The sequence below is a fragment of the Ipomoea triloba genome, chromosome 10 (genome assembly GCF_003576645.1).
Source record: "Ipomoea triloba cultivar NCNSP0323 chromosome 10, ASM357664v1".
Classification (NCBI taxonomy): Eukaryota; Viridiplantae; Streptophyta; class Magnoliopsida; order Solanales; family Convolvulaceae; genus Ipomoea; species Ipomoea triloba.
Window position 1 is genome coordinate 28,793,616 of NC_044925.1, and position 17,164 is coordinate 28,810,779.

The 17,164-nt window shown below is 36.3% G+C and overlaps 2 protein-coding genes across 2 annotated transcripts; one reads left to right on the forward strand and one right to left on the reverse strand.

Annotated features, from left to right (window-relative positions):
* Positions 1-3,490: 3,490 nt before the first annotated feature.
* Positions 3,491-5,657, reverse strand: LOC116033442 (pentatricopeptide repeat-containing protein At2g33680-like). The gene has a single exon (XM_031276182.1). The coding sequence runs from the start codon at positions 5,655-5,657 to the stop codon at positions 4,209-4,211; it is 1,449 nt and encodes a 482-aa protein (XP_031132042.1). The 3' UTR covers positions 3,491-4,208.
* Positions 5,658-16,402: 10,745 nt separating this feature from the next.
* LOC116032934 (auxin-responsive protein SAUR21-like) lies at positions 16,403-16,966 on the forward strand. The gene has a single exon (XM_031275681.1). The coding sequence runs from the start codon at positions 16,449-16,451 to the stop codon at positions 16,740-16,742; it is 294 nt and encodes a 97-aa protein (XP_031131541.1). The 5' UTR covers positions 16,403-16,448; the 3' UTR covers positions 16,743-16,966.
* Positions 16,967-17,164: the final 198 nt, after the last annotated feature.

Below are 17,164 nucleotides of genomic sequence, written 5' to 3' on the forward strand. Positions count from 1 at the left end.
GTAAAAAGATGTTTGATAAATTAACTGTTAGTGATTATATGTAAAATGACCTTTATATGCAAAACGGATCTTGTTCTATTTTTGATATGATATTTCTCTATGAAAAATACGAATGAGAATTTGAAGAAGGCCCCCTTGACCCTAACCTTGTGTAGGCACTCCATAAAAAAGTTAATTTATCTATATCTGTTACATTATAGAATAAAATTTAGTAGAATTATTGAAAATACTCCACTTGAAAAGAGGGTGGCCTGGTACGTTGGTGTACGAAACTGATGGTCACAAAAAGTCGTTTGGTACGTTGGAGTGTAGCGATTGTTGAGGGTTTCGAGGGGATTGATGGCATTTTTTACTACGAGAAGAGTGCCAGAATTCAAAAAAGCATAAGATACTCCGTAGATTTTAAGAATCGGTTTGAAATAATAAGGAAGCAGAAATCCATGTGCATAAACTACCGGAAAGTATGCAGCCGTTTGACCCGTAAACCACCACCTAACCTAACCTAGCCATAGTTTATCGTTACTCGTAGGGTGACAGGCGACTAACAGAAAAACGATGCCTGAATCTCTCTGCCTTTTTTTACAAGTGTTTTGCCATGCACATGCATTCTGCTTTTATTTTGCTCCCATCATCCTCTCTACTTTACCCACGTACCGCTTCAGGGTACGTACTACACCCTACCTACGTACGTGTTTATTTTTAGTTCAGTCAACCACACCACTTTCCACACCCGCCACACATGCCATGCCCGAGATGTGGGAGATAATCTCAACTAAGTTGATCAAGCTGTTAACTTTTAATAATAAAGATTTATTGACTTTATTGATTATATGAATAACTTAGGTTAATTCTTTGCTCCCAGCATTTGTCAATGTGTTCTCCGTGACTTGGCTTTAATAATACTTGTTAAGATTAAGTGCTAATTATTACTCTAAAAGTTATATGGCTCGTAGCAAATGAGCAACTTTGTTTCCTTATATGTTATCACATTTTCGAAAGGCAAATGAGCAACTTTGTTTCCTTATATGCCGTCACATTTTTGAAAGGCTGTTAAACTTGTCTCTTCAACGATATCGCCCAACAAACCTCTAGTCGCTAATGGTTGGACTTGACCATTTATCGATTTTTGTGAATAAGGGAGCGTAGTTGTCATTGCTACATCCATGAGCAAGAGGTGTGTACACTATGGTTAAGATTTTTTGTGCCACTCTTAACCGTTTGTCACCATTTTATAAATATCAGCAGTCCTATCATGTTTTAAAAATAATTTTGGAATACCATTTTAACATTATAAAAATAATGCTCTTAACTATATTAACTTCCATTGAAAATCATGTTTAATCACTTTAGTTGTGATTTGATTTTGGCACTAAAACCATGTCTGTAGTGCTCCACATGCATGTGACTTATATTAGTTATATATATACACTCACACAAAAAGACTAGGCAAATTAAATCTAAAATAGCAAACAAAAAAAAAGGTGGATATTTGCGAAGTGGTCCTCCTCCCAGGGAGATTTTGGTAACCCTTGTGGAACGTGAATCACTGGTATATGGGTCCATTGTTGGGAAAACAGGTCAGGGTTGCATGTTCTAAGGCTCAGAAAAACGATACATTCAGAAAGCCTAACAAAATAAATGCTTTTTATTCATAATGCGCGCATATATACACATCCGGATCCAACATTTCTGTCTTCTCGTTTTGTTTTGCTCTGTACATCCTCCAGGTCCTTTTTAGTACTGTACCACTTTAATTTGATTCCCCCCTTTAGCTTAATTCACCCTTTTTTATTGCCCATACATGTACCTTTCAACTATATATATATATTTTTTATATTTTTATATATGGCAAACCTCAACACCTGAAACCACATCATTTAATCTTGTTTCACTTAATTAATCAATCACATTATGGATCCTCTCTCAATTTAGTTAGTTAGGATGTATGTATATGATGAATTGCTGGATGGTTTTGTGAGACAGACAACCTGTTTACCAACTTAGGTAGGTGTTTTCTCATAATTGAATTGAAGGAATTAATTAGCTAAATGCAATATAATGCAACATAATCAAGATTATTATCCTAACTCTCGTTACTCGATCCGGGAATAGGAGGAAGCTAAGCTAACCAAGATTTATGACAAATAAGTAAGAGAATCGTTCTGCCATTCTCTTGGGTCCTTTGTACTCAAATGACTTTGCTATGGCCTATGAGACATGCCATCAGTTTAAACCGTCTAAGATATTTGCTCATAAACTATGTACTATGTGTGATAGCTTGTCAATTACATATATTGAACCACCATTAGAAACTCTGTAAAAGATAGATGCTCTGAATTATGTAAAAATACTTAAGTTATTGTATTGAAAAAGGGTCCAAACTTTATCAATGTTACTAATAAAATTATGCACTCAAGTTATCTCGAGTGACTGAGAGTTTGAAATCACCAATCTGACCCACGTACAACGTAACCTACCACATAATACTAGCTAGCTTAGCTTGATCTCTCAGCAAATGAAATGAGAGTGGATGAAGAGATGAAGAAATGTGGTCCCTTGGCAAGTGCATCAAAGAAACTAATAATTCACCAACCACATTTGCTCATTCTACTTTGATGGAGACTCAACCTTCCGTATAGCACATGAAGGCCACGTTACTCTTGCCCCCTCCCCCTGCAAATCTTACCACTCAAGACAATATTCTCCAAGCCTTTACCAGATCAGCCACAACTACTCGCAACTTGCAATGCAACTACTTGCTTAACATCATCTCTCTGGTCCCCATTCCATTCCATTCCTCAAACTTAACTTCAACCCGAAATCGTAAAACTTATCTCATTTTCTCCTTTTCTTGCTTATCTGCATGAGCCCGGTTGAAAAGCTCTGGACTAAGCCTTTTTCAAGTAAGAGTTGAGCTTTGCAGGCAGAACTTGGTCTAACATGGTTGGTTTTATGCTAGGAGCGAACAAAACTAAAACATGTATGAATTGAAGTCCTTCACACATAAAGATTGGGAAAAATATAGTACTGATTTGAGTGAAATGAAACTACAAATATATGGAAACATCAAAAAATTATTTTGAAGGACCCACAGGGAATTTAGTAACTATAAATGACCCATACATTAGGCATCAAAAAGCCCTGCAGGTGGAGTACCTGCATGCAGAGAACACAGTAAAACACTAGTACAAGAACATGGTGAACCTCAATAATTAAAAAGGTAGAGTGCAATGCAACATAACTAGGATAAAGTCTGTTTTCTAGAAGATGTTCTCTCTCCTTCTTTTTAAAGTAAACTTTGTTACATATATAAACAGGGAAAAGAAGAGAGGATCAAAGTATACAGTAATGATGTTAGTTTGTCACAATCATCTGTATTATTGTACAATAAAGAGTAGAATTGAAAAATTGCTTGTTGCCTTTATCATTCCACTCCACTAGCATATCATATCATATCATTACTAGTTGCTCTTCAAACACACAGTCCATTTACAAGGCTGATACCTATTGATTCCAAAGAGTACTGAAAGATATTTCACACTTCAGGGAAATATTAAGCAATGAGAAAACAGGAATAACTTTAGCTACACTTCTTAACAAGCCAAGATGTAAACTTTTCATAAACAAGTTATTAAAGACTAATTTCAAGCTGTGAACAAACCAGTTATTTAACATACAATGCGGTGAAACGCTTTAAGAATAAACAGGTTATGTTAATAAAGGAAAATAAGTAGTGAGTCATCTGGAAAATACTGAAAAATGTAACCTTTTCATATAATTAGGCAAGCTCTGAGACTTTGGAATGGTACCGTGATGCCAAGTTATCACGCTTCTTTGCCAATGACTTCCAAGGTTGAAACTTGCTAAATGGAGGTACAGCAGATGATCAAATTTATGATCTTTGAGCATTCGATAATGTGCTAAAAGGCGTTTGCCAGTTGACATATCTTAGCATGATCAGCTGTTGAATGTCTATTGAGTTATCTCTCTTGAAAACCAAAGCAACTTCTTATTAATTTCATGGCACCATAGTAAACTGAGATAAGGAAGGCACATCATTCTCCCCTTGCGCTGCTTTAATTTGAGTCTAACCTTTGTAACGAGTTTAGACTACTTAGATGTACATGGAATATAAGAAAAAAGTTATAGTAGCAGAGCACCAGCTTCTGATTTGTGAATCTGTCAAAATGCCAAAGAACTGTTCTAATTCAATTCACAATATCTATCCAACTAGAACCAATGTCTTTCTTTAGGCCTTTTCCTCGTATAAATTCCCTCAGTTGCTCAATCTCATTCCACATACAGTTTCTGGCATATAAGTTGGATAGTAGAACATATATCCCATCATTATTAGGATCCAATTCAATGGCTCTTTGAGCTGCAAATTTACCCAGTTCAACATTGCCACAATCATTGCAGGCATTAAGCAAGGCCCCCCACATGGACACAGTGAAGTTGCTATTCCCTTTGGTGGATGCCTCTTCTACCATTTTCCATGCCTTGTTTAACTCCCCTGCTCGACAAAGCAAATCAATCAGACAGCTGTAGTGCTCGGGACTATGTTCCAAGCCATAATCGCAAGCCATTGATTCAAAATACTCCATCCCAAGATTTACTTGGCCAGTGTGACTGCAAGCTGAGATAACAGTCAAAAACGCCACACCATCCGGTTTGATTCCCTCAGCTACCATTTCTCTGAACAATCTAATCACTTCTTCATAATTCCCATTCTTTCCAAGCGCCCCAAGCATTGAAGTCCAAAGAACAAGATCTCTATTTCTCACCCTTCTCTGTGGAAACCCTGCCATGTTGAATACTTGCAATGCCTTCTCTACAAGTCCACATTTGCCGTACAATTCAATTAACAGACTTTGCAGAAACACATCTCTTTCCATATCATGAATTTTACGAATAGCACAACCATGGACCTGCATTCCCAATTCAACCGCAGAGAGCCCAGCACAGGCACGTAAAACTGCTGAAAAAGTAAAATTATCCAACTCCAAATTTAAAGACGGCATCTTTCTAGCTAATGCAAGCGCTTCAGCCCACATCTTAGCTTCAGTGTAGCCTGATATTAGTGCATTAGCGCACACACTGTTTTTCACAGGAATTTCATCGAACAATTGTGCTGCATCATTGATACACTGCAATTTCGCGTATAAATCGATCATAGCACAACCGACATACACACTGGAAAACCAACCGGATTTTACTGTAAAGGCGTGAGCTTTTTGCCCAAACTTAAGGCTTGGGACGCAGGACGCAGACGTTAAGGAACTACACAGCGCGTATGAATCTATGTAAACGCCATTTAAATGCATAAAAGAAAAGGTGTGTAAAGCAAGTGAATGAAACCCACCTTCACAAAAACCAGAGATGATCGAATTGAAGAGTAAAGGGTTTCTGGGATTGAGGCATTTCAAAGAATTCGTTAAGGTCCGGACTAGGAGGTTGCTTGTCTGAGGAAGGCACGTGGCGTACGCTAATACAATCTTCGTCTGCAGAGTAGGAGTGAAATAGAATAGCCCTGTTATTAGCAGGTGACCATGAATCGCCTTAACACCTCTTAGATTCTTATTTCGAGTACAGTGATGCAAAATCTGAGCGATTGAGTGGCTCCTTGCTCCGCCATTAACAACAGCTTGAGTCGTCATAATTAACAACAATTTGGTAGTTGTTATGATTTATTTATGTCTGGTTTAAGGTGATAATTTCTGACATGAGAATCCAAAGGCTTTATTTGAAGGAACAAAATTTTATTGTTTTATTATTGTACTTAAAGACATCTGGGAAAACTGTATATTGCTGTCAACAAACTTGTACATACGATTGACGTACAACCCGTCTGATTCTCCTCACAATTCATTTTAACGTGGGAGAATCGACGCTCATGAAAACAATTGTCTACCTATGGGAGCTGTACAAGATAACCCGGCCTGAAAGGTTGAAGCTTTACATACATTTCAAAATTGTTTAGTTTTTTTTTTAGCAGGTTCTGCTGCTTAAACGGGAGGCAATATCGACGAAAACATCTTCCCTGCAAGGAATTGTGAGGCCGCCCATTGGATGACTGAATCCGAATTCTTCTTCAGCTTTGCTCAGCAAGTCTTGAAACAAAGGTTGGCTCAAGAATGATATCGGGATAACGAATCGCTTCTTCTGGCTCTCTCCGACGTAGACGGCGCAGTGGCCTTTTGGGACATTTGTTGATGATGTTGAGGATTTCTTGATGATTCCCATGGTCGTTTAGGATGTTTTATTTCCTGTGAAGATGAAAGGGGATGATGCTTCAGAGATGAGGGAGTTGGATGCTTTGAATTGTTTTTAGTTTGCGGTTGATAGAAGGTGCTTGGCGTGTGTGTGTATATATAGGCAATTGCAAAGTCACAAGTATTCTGATATGATATGATGTTAACAGGTTTTAGGAGGGGACCTTATTGGGGCACTGAGGAGAGACAATAGCACATGAAATACCACATGGTTTTGCCTCCAGTCCAAGTGTGAGGAACTTGGAAAGTTGGAATACAGAAAAGTATTAGGTATCTTAAAAATACCTTAGCTTTTTAAAAGTATTGGTAGGAGTAAAGTTCCTATGTTATGTTGTTGGTTTTACGACTGCGCGATAACAGTTCTGGCTGGTCAACACTACCCTAAAACTTAGAGAAAATATTAATAAGAAAATACAAGCACCGTTCAGAGAACTATTATACTTGTACGAAAATCAAACCCTTAATTAACAATGTGACTCCAAAATGTCAGGCCTCCACATTCTTGACTCAGGACACATGGATTACTTCATAGGCGGTCAGCTTCCCCAAAAGTCCTACCAGCGCATGTAGAAGGTTATCAGTATATTTCTTCACGTGTTTAAGAGTTTTGAATTAAATTTTTTTCCCTAAATAAATAACTCAAATCAATTCAGATTAGTCTTACAACAATGAATATTCAATGGCCTACACCGAGGCAAAAGATAGCATTTTATTTATAATAATTCAATAACTTTGGACAGTTGGTAATTAAGCGGCTAATGCTATTGTAAGGTTGTGTCATGTGTGTGCAATGTTAAAGATCAGAGTTTTAGGCCGTCCAAACCTTATTACCTTGATCTATATAGTTAGAGTTAAACTGCAAGCAAAACTTAAGTTGAAAATATATATGAATTAGTATGATAGTTATAAGATACAAAGTGCTATTAAAAAAACCCTTATTTACCTTTAATTCATTCTGAAACTCCTTGTTCAAGCACTGAGATTGATGTTTAATGATATGAGGCATCAGAAAAGTAAAGCTAGTGAATAAGACAGATGAAATAGAATATACTCTTGAGTCTTAATTGGCATCTCTTCAGTGGTTTTGCCTTTTACAGATTTGAGAGACTAGCTAGCTATTAGCCTATTAGCTAATGACATAATTATTAGTATGTGATTAAAGCATGATTTCTCATGACAACTGAAAACAACATTATTAACCTTATCCTGGTCTGCTCAACTTCATCAGAAAGCCAGAACACCAAAACTGATTATATTAACTGTGCATGTCATATATATACAGGGTTAATATAATTATATATACCTAGTTGCAGAGACAGCAGGCCCCCACTGCTTCTCCCAACAAAGAACAAAGAACATCTGATCTTGAAATCAAATGAAAGACATAACACTATATATAATAAAATATAGAAAAAATGAGTGATATATAGGATAGGGCTGCTAATTTTAATTTAGAATTGTGAAGATTAAGAAAGAGATAACTGATGAGTTGACTATGCAGACAAGCCTTGTTAGCCTCATTTGATCAAGATGATGTTTGCACATTGATAGGATTGACTAAAGACAGCTAGATTGAAGATAACCATGTATTATTAAGCAAATAATGATATGATAAAGAGTTCCTAATCCAATAAAGTGCAGGTAGACCAGTGGAGCTTCTGATGAACACATTTTTTGCTTTTTATGCTAAGAGTGGACAAGTAATTGAGAAGCTTTTCAGCAAACCAAATGATATTTCTACTGTTGCTATGTGGTGTAAACTGGCCCATGCCTATAATCCATAGGCTATGGCCCAAGCCCATATGCAAATAATGACATAAATAATTTTGATTTACAGGAAAATTTACCGTCGCTGCACTCTGAGTAAAGCCTACCTTGTGGCCTTAGTCTAGTAAAGAATTATAAGGAGATAAACTAGCTTAAGTTATTCATAGATGATCGACTCAAACCAAGAATACCAATACATTATAGCTCCAATGGATAGTTAAATTTGGGACCTTATAGTTACCAAACCTACTGTTCGATCAACTAATTTGGCCGGGAATTGCCTCCAATAATGACATATATCTTTTTTTTTTTTTTTTTTTTTTTTTTGGATTAGTAAGACTTGTAAAGTTGTGATTAAATTATTTTTTGCATTATTACATTATTTGGGGTAAATCTAGTTTAAAATTTTTTCACATAGCGTGCATACATAAGAGTTGATCTTCAGACATTGCAGTTGCATTAGCAGCTTTATTGCCGACGACTCCAAATGGTTGAGCTTGTGATTAATTATTAGGTAGTATAAATTAAATGAATTGAGTATAGTTTAGAAATAATACATATGGGTTGTATTATATTCCATAGTCATTGTGAAAGCAGGTAGTCCATATATTAGTTAGAGATACAAGAGGGGGCCTACAACTTCTCCTAACTGAGAGCAAAGAACCGACCACCATGAAATCAAATCAAAACCATAAGAATGGATTGAAGGGAGAGTTTAGAAAGGGTTGAATGACAGGCTGGCTGGTGTTTCTAACTTGTCGTCTTTGCAAACCAAAGTTGTGGATAGAGATAGTTAAGAGAAGCAAAAGGGAAAACAAAAATCTATGAGCTAAGCAGACACCCCTTGTTAGGGTCATTGGTTGGAGCCTACCAAGGAGGGTCCATCCTCAACATCACGTTTGTGTGACTAAAGACAACCCCATTCAACATTATGGCAAAATATCAAACCATCGAATGCCACAAGTTTCGCAGTGCATTAAATGCGGACCGGCGGTGGTGTTTAATTTGGAGTTTGGTCTATGGTCCAATGAAACGCCGATCCGATGTGGTCTTCAATCTTGATTTTTATATTCTAATCTCGTCTGCGTGTGCGTGCCTAATCTTATCTCTTCTTGCGGGAATGGATACAGTGTGTGATCAACATTTCTTTAATTTAATTTCCCTATATATATTTCAATTCGACTAATCAAAGTGCAACAGATTGATCAAGCCCGGTGCATTTCCTGTGTTCGCATTGGTCAGAACACTACCAACTGACAACAAGTCGTACGTCGTATATTAACCAATCTTGGACTGACCGGCCTTAATCGGTTTACTGTTTTGGGGGAGAATTTGGACGCCGGCATGATGACTTCACAAGTTTCAAGTTTAAAATTGAGATAATGAAGTTAAAAAAGCTAAGGGTGACAAAATGTGCCTATTCGATCTAACGAAATGTACGTGCCTATCAATAGTGTTATAACATTGTTGGTAATGAGTATTTTCCCCCCTTAATGAGTGAGGAAAATTAGAGCCCCCACCTTTGTGGCTTTCATGTAAACATATAGATAGTATGTGTAACTTTCCCTATAGATATGACACAGTAGATAATATATTAAGAATGGATTGGACTCAAGCTATATATGGGGCAACCCGATCCAAGCATAAGCGGACCAACCTGAGAGAAGGCAGATTAACTTGGATGAGGCCGACCACGAGGTCAGTTCAAGGTTGTCAAAGCCAACCATGAGGTCGGTCACCCAAGGTAGTCTGGCCTGAGGTCAGGGGTCAGTGATTAGTGTTTATTTGTTAATATTTTTTCCTATTAGGTCATTTTATTTACTAATCATTCCAAACTTCATGTGAATAAGTACTTATTTGCAGTATTTTGCTAGGAGTACTCTAACCTAGGGTTCATGTGTTTATACCTTGTTAATGTTTGATGTACACATTTATTAGCATGTATTTAGAGAATTCTTGGTAACAATAGAAATTGAGTCAAGGATTTGAGTCATCCTTTTCATAAACTCGATTTGTTCCTATGAAAATATGAGAAATATTAAGACACCAGCTTGTGTTTCTCAAGCTTTATATTATCTTATATCTCTTTATCCTTTAATTAATTATATTGGACTTAATTAATTTAGATCACGTTAATTAATTCCATCATCGTATTTGTATAATCTCGCTCGCATGTGTAACAACTGTCACACATAATTACTTTACATGTCCTCACAATTGGGCGTCGTCGGCTGGGTTGATTGATGAGTTCAACTCCTATTCGATTTGAGACGCGGTGCTATGGCTTACTATGAATGATGTAGTTAAAGGGTTAATATCCACGTACTTATTACAAATTGGTTTTTAAGTAAGATATGACAACTAGATAGCAAAAAAACTCCATAGTTAAGCGGTCTTGAATATACCTAGTTAAACTTGTCATGCTTAATTGGCAAAAACTTGTGTGAGACCGTCTCACCATGAGACGAGTCGGGTCGGGTCGGGTCAAGATGCAAATGTACCACTTATATGCACAAATGTCATACTTATATGCTCAAATGTAATACTAATCATGAATAAAATTTTTGTTACTTATAAGGGTAAATGTAATACTTTTAAGGGAAAACACAATACTTTTACATTTCGATTTAAAAGTATTACATTTTTTTTCAAAAGTATTATATTTGCCCTTATAAGTAAGGGGCACTTGTCAACATTACTTATTATGAAAAATGTGTTACTTTTTCTCTTATAAGTAACAAAAATTGTATTCTTGATTAGTGTTATATTTGAGCATATAAGTATGAGATTTGCACATATAAGTATGACATTTGCATGGTGCTTTGACCCAACCCGACCCGACCCGGCTCACGAATAAGGATCCGTGAAACGGTTTCACACAAGTGTGACCCGTCATGCTTTCTCAATTCTCTGCTATGATCTCCAAACTCAATTCATTAGTCATTTTAGACTCATATGCTCAACAATAACGCGCGGAATGCTTATATCAAATTATAATATCTAAGTCAAATGTGTATATCATTTTATAATTTGATTTCACACTAAATATAAAAACACATGTTTTTGTAATGCAATAAGCTACGAAACATTATCCACGTACCATATATATGCATAAACCGGTGGACACCAATTAATACGGGTAGATCGAAAGCAACTGAGTGATCGACCTAATAAATGTACCAGGCGTACCATATGCATAATCAGTTTCTAGGAAAACGGCATCGTACCTAAAATTACATTATTTAAATCGAACATAAGAATAAAAATATATATTCGTTCTATCTTCTATTATGATGCAACATACCAACGTACATCCGTACTCGTACGCGTTCCGGTACGCGTATATCCAATCCTTTGAAACCTAATTATGGAGACGATAAACTCTACCGTGTCTGTTTTTTCTTATAACTTAGGTTTTTATGACTAATGAACTATATCCCACACTAATGAATATGTTTCATGTCTATGAGAAAATAAATTAAGTTAATTTAATTTCAAAAATTAACATTAAATTATGTAATTTTGCACACAAAGAGTCAAATTTGAATCTTAAGTTATAAGAATTGAATCTTGTGTTATGACAAAAAATAAAATTTAAATGAAATTTCTCATGTTTTAGGCCATTTGACTGGTCACTACCGTGTTTTCCTTTCACACAAGTAGGGGAGGGGCCATGTTCAGCAGACTTAAATTCTCTCCCAATAATAATGCAGTGAATCAGCGTCCACCGTCGGATGACGAGTGCCCATACTTGTGACCCATCCACGAATCTAAGCGTCATCAACAGTATATGTCATAATCATACGCTCCTATAAATATATATACAGCAATTATCATTGGCATGCTCAAAAATCATCATCAGAATCTTCGACGACTCATCAGCAAACTTGTACTGCGTTTGCAAGGCATTCAGTGAAGAAAACGATCGAGCTAGCTCCATCTTTTTGGGTACGGTAATCATATCATCATGGGGATCAATTTGATGACAGTTTTTCACGTAGCCAAGTACATTGTTCGATCAAGATCGACGACAACAACAGCGGATGTTCCGAGAGGTCACCTGGCAGTTTACGTTGGAGAATGCCCAGACGAGAGGCATCGGTTCGTGGTTCCAATCTCGTACCTCAACCATCCTTTGTTCCATGATTTGTTGTCCCTCGCCGAGGAAGAATATGGGTTCCGGCATCCCACGGGTGGCTTAACCATCCCTTGCACAGAAGCTGCATTCTTGAATATCATTTCCCACTTGCAATCACAGCTCAGCAGCTAGCAAACTACTAGAAGCCCGCAGCCGTACGTTCTTCCAGCATTCTCGTATACTCCGATCCATAATACGTCTTTTGAATTACACATAGCAGGGTGCGTGGGTGAAATTTAATCAACTCCCAAACCCTTTAATTTCTATACTTTTCTTTGAATTGAACTGAATTATACTAGCTTGATCAGTCCATTTTTGTAAATTCCAAATACATTAAATGAATTTTTATGTATTGGTTGTTAGCATGTTACTATACACTTACACCTAGTGTTATACGGTACGGAAGTTGATATATAAAGCAAAAGTTAATATTATTTTTACTCAGCATTTTCCAAGCTAGTTACAACATAGGTAAAAGAGGTAGACAGGACAGCCAAAATGTGGCTGATTCTGCGGCGTGTGGGTGCTAGGTTAGTTGTACGCTCTGCATGCATGGTTGAACAGACGAACGTTCCGCATACGTCAAATACTGCGACGACAAAGTCAAGGGCAACGGGGAAGTTTCACAAATATAATATTAATAGAATAATAGCCAATTAGCCAGCTAAGTCACCGACGCATCAATTTTAAATTTTTCACCCTCACCTCACTTATATGCACAATTGCAAACAGAATCCCATGAATGTATGTAACTATGTATACATGCCAATGATTTTTACCTTCTCAAAATATCATTTTATTTTTCATTTTTACTATATAAAAATCAAATTAGTATATATATAATTCTTCACTATTCACTAATAAAAAAAAATCACTATTTTTTGTATTGGTGTACATGTACATGATATTACTGAGTCTTTGTTTTATTATTTGAGAGCCATTAATGGTGGTTGACAAGTTCTTTAAGAGGAAGAAGATAGACCGGGGATTGTCTCTTTTCCTTGTGTGTGGAAGACTAGCTAGCTACTTCTTCTTGGGATTAATTATATTGGTGCTAGCTAGCACATATATTTTCCTTGGCTAAACATAAAAGTTTGTGCAAAAAGGTCAGGAATATAATATTTCCTTGGATCCTAAACTTGGGTTTAATTAAACTTAACTGCCTAGCTAGTTGGCCTCCATGTCTTTCGGCGTTCATCTATACGGCAAATTGTTCCATCATCAGGCTGATAGATTTTGGTTTAAAATGATATTCATATTATGTGTCTATAGTTATAGTTGTATGACATATTATGTATCTTTAATTAAAAATTATGTGGTAAATTAAGGTGACGCTTAGCTAACATGTTAAGATGAAGTCTGCGGCTGAACAATGTATGTTCTATCAAATTACCGAAGCCACCATTTCCCATATGTGACTATGAGTGCTCAATTAGACATCCAAAGAGGTGATGATCAAGTAGACCATAGATGAATATTCTTCGCACAAAATTTTTCTAATACAATTTTATGTGTAAAGCGAAATTTATTTAATTAATAATGTACATTTTTGAATAATCACTACGAATTCTTTATTAAAATAATAATAAGTGCTCAATTGGCAGCCAGGCCACTAAGTTGGGAAGAAAGCGCAGCTAAGCTAGATAGACATGATATGATTATTCTTTGACAAACTTATCTCTTCCTTGTTGTCACCATTAAGCTATTATTCTTTGTTTGCTTCTTCTAAAAGTCATCTTTTTTGTGTAAGCAAACTTTTAATTTAATTTTCATATATTATATTTTAATAAAAAAAATATAAAATAGAATAAACAATACACTGAAATGCTATAGATAACCGTATAAAGAAATAAACAATAAATTAATAACATACACACACAGCTACAGCAATGATGAAAGTCATACATACAGATCAGATCATCAGTTTCATAAATATATAATTTAAAAGGATGATGAAACGGCTAGCTAGCTAGCATATTAGAGTGGAATGCATGCAGGCATAGTACGCGGTTTAATGGCTCAAGAAAACTAGTGGCCTGGTCTGGCTAATCAATCATGCAATCGGAACAGTGTATATATTATTAGGAATTGAAGATGGTGGAATTGAATGCAAGTTGGGGAATTCTGCCATAACAACGCAGAAAAGCTAGACTCCCACCGGCGTCGTCGTCCATACTAAACTCAGCAGTGAGTGCGGTGGGAAACGTGCGCGTCAAGTTTCAAAAAATATTAAAAGAGTAAATACTAGTGGAGGTCCCCGACTTTGATGACACCGCCACTTTTAGTCCTCAACTTTTAAATCAACCACTTTTAGTCCTCCGACTTTGATGGCACCGCTACTTTGAGTCCTCAACTTTTAAATCAATCACTTTTAGTCCTCTTACTTTTTGTTTCTAGCCACCTATGACCCTTCCTTTACAATTGGACATCTAATGTCATTTTCTCAAGCGCAATTCAGTCATTTCATAATTAATGTATTAAATATTATGTTTCCTCATCAGAATAATTAAAGAAACTCTATTCTTCACTCTCCTTTGTTAACACTAAATTTTGGACCAAATGACTGAATTGCCTTTGAGAAAAATGACATTAGATGTCCAATAAAGGAAGGACTATAGGTGGCTAGAAACAAAAAGTAAGAAGACTAAAAGTGGTTGATTTAAAAGTTGAGGACTAAAAGTGGCAGTGCCATTAAAGTCGGAGGACTAAAAGTGGTTAATTTAAAAGTTGATGACTAAAAGTGGCGGTGCCATCAAAGTCGGAGGATCTCCACTGGTATTTACTCATATTAAAACGTTCAACGCATTGAATTGAATCATGCCTTTAATAAATGTAATGGATCGGATATATATATAATCTATTCAATAATGCAAGTCAGAGCTGAAAAACTTACCCAATTTCAGGAAAATAATTGAACTTGGGAAATTGGAAGTTGGACCGTACGTACCCATTACTTCCCACGGATTATATATCCAAAAAAAAAAAAAAATTGATAGCAAATGAAACTTATTAGGAGAGGTAAATTCGTTCTTGTGTAACCGCTAGCAAATAATATAAGAGAGATAAATTAGTCATACAAAAGAAGATCATGAGCAACAAAATGGATTGTAAAAGTGTTAAAAATAATGGAACTAACTAGTAATTTTCAAATACGATAATCATGTTTCACTTACTAAATCACGTACCATTTTGGTATTAAAAAATTGTATTTTGACTAATGGGCTCGAATACTTCACGGGACATGTGAATTTGGTACAATAGTACGTAAGTACTTATTTAATACTACATACCCATGTGGGAAGTGAGGGCTTGCATATATGGTGATGGGATAATGGAGAATGACGGGTGAATATATATAATAGTGGTTGAATTCAATTCTTAGCTTTTAAGCCTACTTTAACCCTATAATACTATTGCGAAATTTCTCGTAAATAATTAAAATATTGTATAAAAGTTGTTAACGTTGTTAGTTATGTTCCATTGAAAATGATCCAACAGTTTGAAATTTGTTTGCCTTTTTCAAGTTTAAATTACTCATTAATTTGAACTTTGGAAATTATGTGGTATTTACCAACTATATATATAACTTGATAAAAGCTCGATCTTTTATAATTCTTTTGGTTTTAGAAATCCAAGTGAAGCCAAAGACCTGTGGCATCTAGTGTTCCGTTTAACACTCCCACATGGATGTGGGTTCGAGCCTTAGTGGAGGAAGCAACATAACTGTTGACTCATTGTGCTTCAATAGGTTATGAACATATACTACATGGTAATAGAGTCAGTAGTGTTCAAAAAAAAAAAAAAGAAATCCAAGTGAAGATTCCTACATGGTTGGAGCAAATGAAGCCACCGCTAGGCGCGCTAGCTCTACGGAACATGTTTGGTGACAGCTAGGGTTATTCTAGGAGAAAGCATAGATTAGATATGGTACAAAGTAAATACGGAGAATCATATAATTATCCCAATAAAATTCCTTCTGGTATGATACCTTCGTACGGACAATATATGCTGTATCCCTGTAGCTACGAGACGCTGTGACCGACTCACCAAATCCGTGCATGTGACCCTCTGAAAGGTGGGCCCTCTCCAGCACATTCACACCAGCTGGCCACCCGCCCATCCCTTCGACGCGTTCATACAGTTCCACATACATATTCACCCATGAATACATATATATATATATATATGCATGCCTGTCATTGTAGGTGGATCATTATATCGAACAACTAACGTAACTGAAGTGCACAAGTAATTAACGTTGTAAGCGCGAAATGGCGATTCGTTTGTTTTCCATTTTGGGAAATAATGCGAAGCAGTTTCAGAAGCTGCAGTCATCAGTTAACAGTCGTCATTGTTCGGATGTTCCGAAAGGGCATTTGGCGGTTTACGTTGGAGAGTTGGAGAAGAGGAGATATGTGGTTCCAATAGCGTACCTTAATCATCCTCGTTTCCAGATGTTGTTAAAGAGAGCTGAGGAAGAGTTCGGGTTTGATCATCCCACGGGCGGCCTCACCTTGCCCTGCAAAGAAGATGCTTTCCTTCATCTCATCTCACTTCTCAGCTAATCTGCAACTCTTCTCATCTCACCTTCTTCAATTCATCCTCCTCAACAACTACTATACATTTTAGAATATTTAGCTAGCTTATTGAACTGAAGATCATCCTTTTCTATTTGATCTTCTTTTCTTTTCATCTCTTTGTTCTTTATCTTTTATCTTTTTAAGAGTTGTAACATTCACACACTAATATGAAATGTATACTACATACAAATTTTTAGCTTAAATGTATACTTTGGAGTCTAAATCAACACACAATAATTGTAACTAACCAAAAGATTTGCCCACCAGAGAAGCTCATTAGTTATAGAGATGAAGTTCTGAAAAAAAAAAATTAGGATCTCAGTAGCAGCAGTGTGAAAATAACCTATCAAAATGAGGGGACTCCAGTCTCTATGTTTAATTAGCTGGGGGGGGGGGGGGGGGTTTTT

Bases quoted from the DNA above. Each gene is read 5' to 3' on its own strand.
- LOC116033442 (XM_031276182.1), bottom strand. From the start codon at position 5,657: ATGACGACTCAAGCTGTTGTTAATGGCGGAGCAAGGAGCCACTCAATC.
- LOC116032934 (XM_031275681.1), top strand. From the start codon at position 16,449: ATGGCGATTCGTTTGTTTTCCATTTTGGGAAATAATGCGAAGCAGTTT.